This window comes from Mustela lutreola, chromosome 10 (assembly GCF_030435805.1).
Source record: "Mustela lutreola isolate mMusLut2 chromosome 10, mMusLut2.pri, whole genome shotgun sequence".
Lineage (NCBI taxonomy): Eukaryota > Metazoa > Chordata > Mammalia > Carnivora > Mustelidae > Mustela > Mustela lutreola.
The window spans coordinates 19,507,752-19,511,774 of NC_081299.1; the positions used below are offsets into that span (position 1 = coordinate 19,507,752).

Below are 4,023 nucleotides of genomic sequence, written 5' to 3' on the forward strand. Positions count from 1 at the left end.
AGAGAGGAGGAAGCAGGCTTCCTGCTGAGCAGAGAGCCCGATGTGGGGCTCAACCTCAGGACCCTGGGATCATGACCTGAGCAGAAGGCAGAAGCTTAACCCACTGAGCCCCAGGAGCCCAGAGTTAGATATTTTAAATGCTAGAAGAAATGCTAAAAAGGTGTTTTTTTAAAAATATTTTATTTATTTATTTGTCAGAGAGAGAGGGAGAGAGAGCGAACACAGGGGGACAGAATGGCAGGCAGAGGCAGAGGGAGAAGCAGGCTCCCTGCCAAGCAAGGAGCCCGATGTGGGACTCGATCCCAGGACGCTGGGATCATGACCTGAGCCGAAGGCAGCTGCTTAACCCACTGAGCCACCCAGGCGTCCCTAAAAAGGTGTTCTGAAAGACTATAGGGATTTTGTTTTTATTTTATTTTATTTTTTAAGATTTTATTTATTTATTTGACAGATGACAAGTAGGCAGAGAGGCAGGCAGAGGGAGAGAGGAGGAAGCAGGCTCCCTGCTGAGCAGAGAGCCCGATGCAGGACTCCATTCCAGGACCTTGGGATCATGACCTGAGCAGATGTCAGAGGCTTTAACCCACTGAGCCACCCAGGTGCCCCAAGACGATAGGGATTTTAGATAGAATGAAAGCTACTTAGCATATTGTATGTTGTTTATTGCTGTATAACAAATAATTTCCCAAACTAGCAGCTTAAGACAATAATAAACATTATCTCATATAGTTTAAATGGGTCAGGATTTCAGGAGAGTCTAAGTAGTATAGTTCAAAATCTTTCATCAGTTTATAGTCAAAATGTCAGTTGAAACAGCAGTCTTCTGAGACTTAACGGAGGAAGAGAAGATCCAATTCCAAGATGGTTCACTCTCATGACTGTTGATACAAAGCCTCATTTCTTTGTTCCAAGTTCATGCATTTGCTTGTCCTCAACAAGTTTCTTCCAAAGAGAGTAATCAAAGAGAGAACAAGGCAGAAGTCACATCACTCTTCTGACTTGTTCCAGAAGTCATACACCTTTATTTCCACAGTACCTTATTAGTTATTAGTTTGTCATGGTTCAGCATGGGAGGTGACACCAGTGCCAGGATGTAAGGATTACTAAAGGCCATCTTGGAGGCTGGCTACCGCATATATAGTCTCCAAACGCAAACTTGCTGAAATCAAACTTTGCAGAAGAGCCTAATACAGTCATTTTATAAACAACATCTGTTCGCGTTACTAGAAGTTCATATTCAATTGCCTATCAGTAGAGGATTTGCATGATCCTGTTTCCCACTTATTTAAGAACCCTACCTCTTCCTACATTTCTCCCTCACTTTTTCCATAGATGTTTACAGAGTACCTGTAATCATTAGGATTTCGGTTTTGCTCAGTTAAGAGAGATATAAAGACAGAACATTTGCCCTCAAGGGCTCATATGATGGAGGTTTATAAACTTTTCATACAAATGTGATAATGGAGGCATGAACAATCAGGTTGGAAAAGAAATATCTAAGTAGACGGGCACCTGGGTGGCTCAGTGGGTTAAAGCCTTTGCCTTTGGCTCAGGTCATGATCCTGGGGTCCTGGGATCGATCCCTGCATCGGGCTCTCTGCTCCGTGGGGAACCTGCTTCCTCCTCTCTCTCTCTCTGCCTACTTCTGATCTCTATCAAATTAATAAATAAAATCTTTTAAGAAAAAGTAATATTTAAGTAGAGTAGGGGCCGCCAAATCAGAGATCATGGGCCAAATCTACCCCACTGCCTGTTTTTATGAATAAAGTTTTATTGCTGTGCAGCTACTTCCATTTGTCTATTGTCTCTGACTACTTTTGCACAACAATGGTAGAGTGAAGTCATTGAGATTGAGGCATTAACTGGCACTCTCATCCCTCTTGGCTTGTATAGCATACAATATTTACTACAGGGTTTTTTACTGAAAATGTTTGCCAACCTCGGGCCAGAGGAATTAATGTCACCCACACAGGTGACATTGGAGATAAGACTTGGAGGAGCCATAGAAGTACTTTTGCAGAAGGGAGCATCATGAGATAAGGTATGAAGGGATATATCTTTTTTTTTTTTAAGATTATTTATTTATTTATTTGACAGAGATCACAAGTAGGCAGAGAGGCAGGCAGACAGAGAGGAAGGGAAGCAGGCTCCCTGCTGAGCAGAGAGCCCTATGTGGGGCTCGATCCCAGGACCCTGGGATCATGACCTGAGCTGAAGACAGAGGCTTTAACCCACTGAACCACCCAGGCGCCCCTGAAGGGATATACCTTAATACCCTGGAGAGGGGTCTTTAGTGGACTAAGACTACATTGGGTTAACCCTCAATCACTGCAGCTTACAACTACAGGAATTGAAGGAACAAGATACTAACAGGAAAACATGAGACATAACAAAAACATGGCACCATAGCTCCCAAACCACATCCCTACTTTCCGCTCTCCTCACACAAAGATCCAAAGCAAAGCTTTGAAGGCTAAGTTATTGACCTTAGCTAACTTTTAGTTCAACTGAGTTTTGACCACAAATGCATTTTGGCCCCAACTTTGGTGGAGTAGAACATCTGAAGAAAGGAGAACCCCTAGAATCTCAACCCTGTTTACAACATCGAAGATAAGTTGCTTCACCTCTCCTAGACAAAAAGTAATAGGTGTATGGAAGGCTAAGTAACAGACAAAACAATAAATGTGAAAATCTGAAGGAAAAAACGAAAACCCAACCTAAGGATGGAGTGGGCTAAAGAATCATGGAATATTGTACCTAACTGGGTGGAAGCAGTTTGGATAGAAACTCTAATACAGTAAAATATATATGGCATATATTACATAGCATAAAACCAACATAAAGCAGAAGCAGAAAATGGGAGAAAACATGAATTAACTGAGGCAAACCGGAATTGGTGTTTGTCACAACTAATAGGTTAAGAAAGAAAAACTAAAGAATTAAAGGCTTCAAAAGCTGCTGTAAATATTAAATAAGAGCTCAGAAAAGCACAATCCTTATTGTCATTTATTCATTAGTGGCCCATACCATTGGCTGATGGAACTTGTGAATAATCCTATGATTTAAGTCATCTCAGACATCCGCATGGAAGATCTTGTCCCCTTTAATCCTCTACATATCTTCCAGAACCATGTATTTTAGAAGATTGTCCAAGATTTCTTCTTCTTTTCTTCTTTTTTTTTTTTTTTTTAACCACCATACAAAAAAGGATTTTATTTTGGGAAATCGATTCCTAATTTATGGCAAGTTTTACTTTCAGAAAGAAAACCACAAAACAACACAATCTAATTCAATCTTAAAGGCTGGCATGCTGAGCAAGGAATGTTCTTATTCTTTGTAGGAGCTCCTTCTTTACACTGTCAGGTACCAGGGCTCTGCCTTTTGGTGTGATTTCAGCCACCGAAGTCATCAATAGACCCTTTTCTTTAATTACCTCTTTACAGTGTGCCTTCCACTAATGTGTCTTTCAGCCACATTCAGTTAATTTAGCTCTCAGCAATTCGTTGAGGCGTTCTCTTTCTCCAGTTTCTATCAACTTTTGGTCAATCGCTGCGCTCATCTGCGCATCTTTGTTCATCTTGCTAACCACACTCTTCAGCTGCCCGGACCTAGACCCACAGTAGCTCGGGCACCTAAGCACACAGAAAGCTAAAACACACATTTCCCTTATTCTTTTTTTAAGACTTACTTATTTATTTAAGTAATATCCACACTCAAAGTGGAGCCTCAAACTCACAATCCTGAGATTAAGAATCACGCTTTCTTCCTACTGAACCAGCCAGGCACTTCGCCTAAGATTTCTTCTTATTGAAATACTTCTGTACTTGTTTCACCAAAATCTCAACCTTATGTTCCATCAACCCAATATTTGCCTTTGCACTCTGGATGAGGTATTCATATCCCTGATAAGCTAATATTTGACCCTGTGGCTTTCCTCATGTGGCTTTAGATCTGCTCTTATGGGACCCAATAATGGCCTTTAAAAGATATGGCCTTTGGCTCAAGCTGGGCTAGTTCAAGTCA

At 41.2% G+C, this 4,023-nt stretch overlaps 1 protein-coding gene across 1 annotated transcript; it reads right to left on the reverse strand.

Annotated features, from left to right (window-relative positions):
- Positions 1-3,228: 3,228 nt before the first annotated feature.
- LOC131810034 (transcription and mRNA export factor ENY2-like) lies at positions 3,229-3,642 on the reverse strand. Its single transcript, XM_059137595.1, is given in 1 exon segment — positions 3,229-3,642. A coding segment is annotated over 1 exon segment (282 nt). The 5' UTR covers positions 3,578-3,642; the 3' UTR covers positions 3,229-3,295.
- Positions 3,643-4,023: the final 381 nt, after the last annotated feature.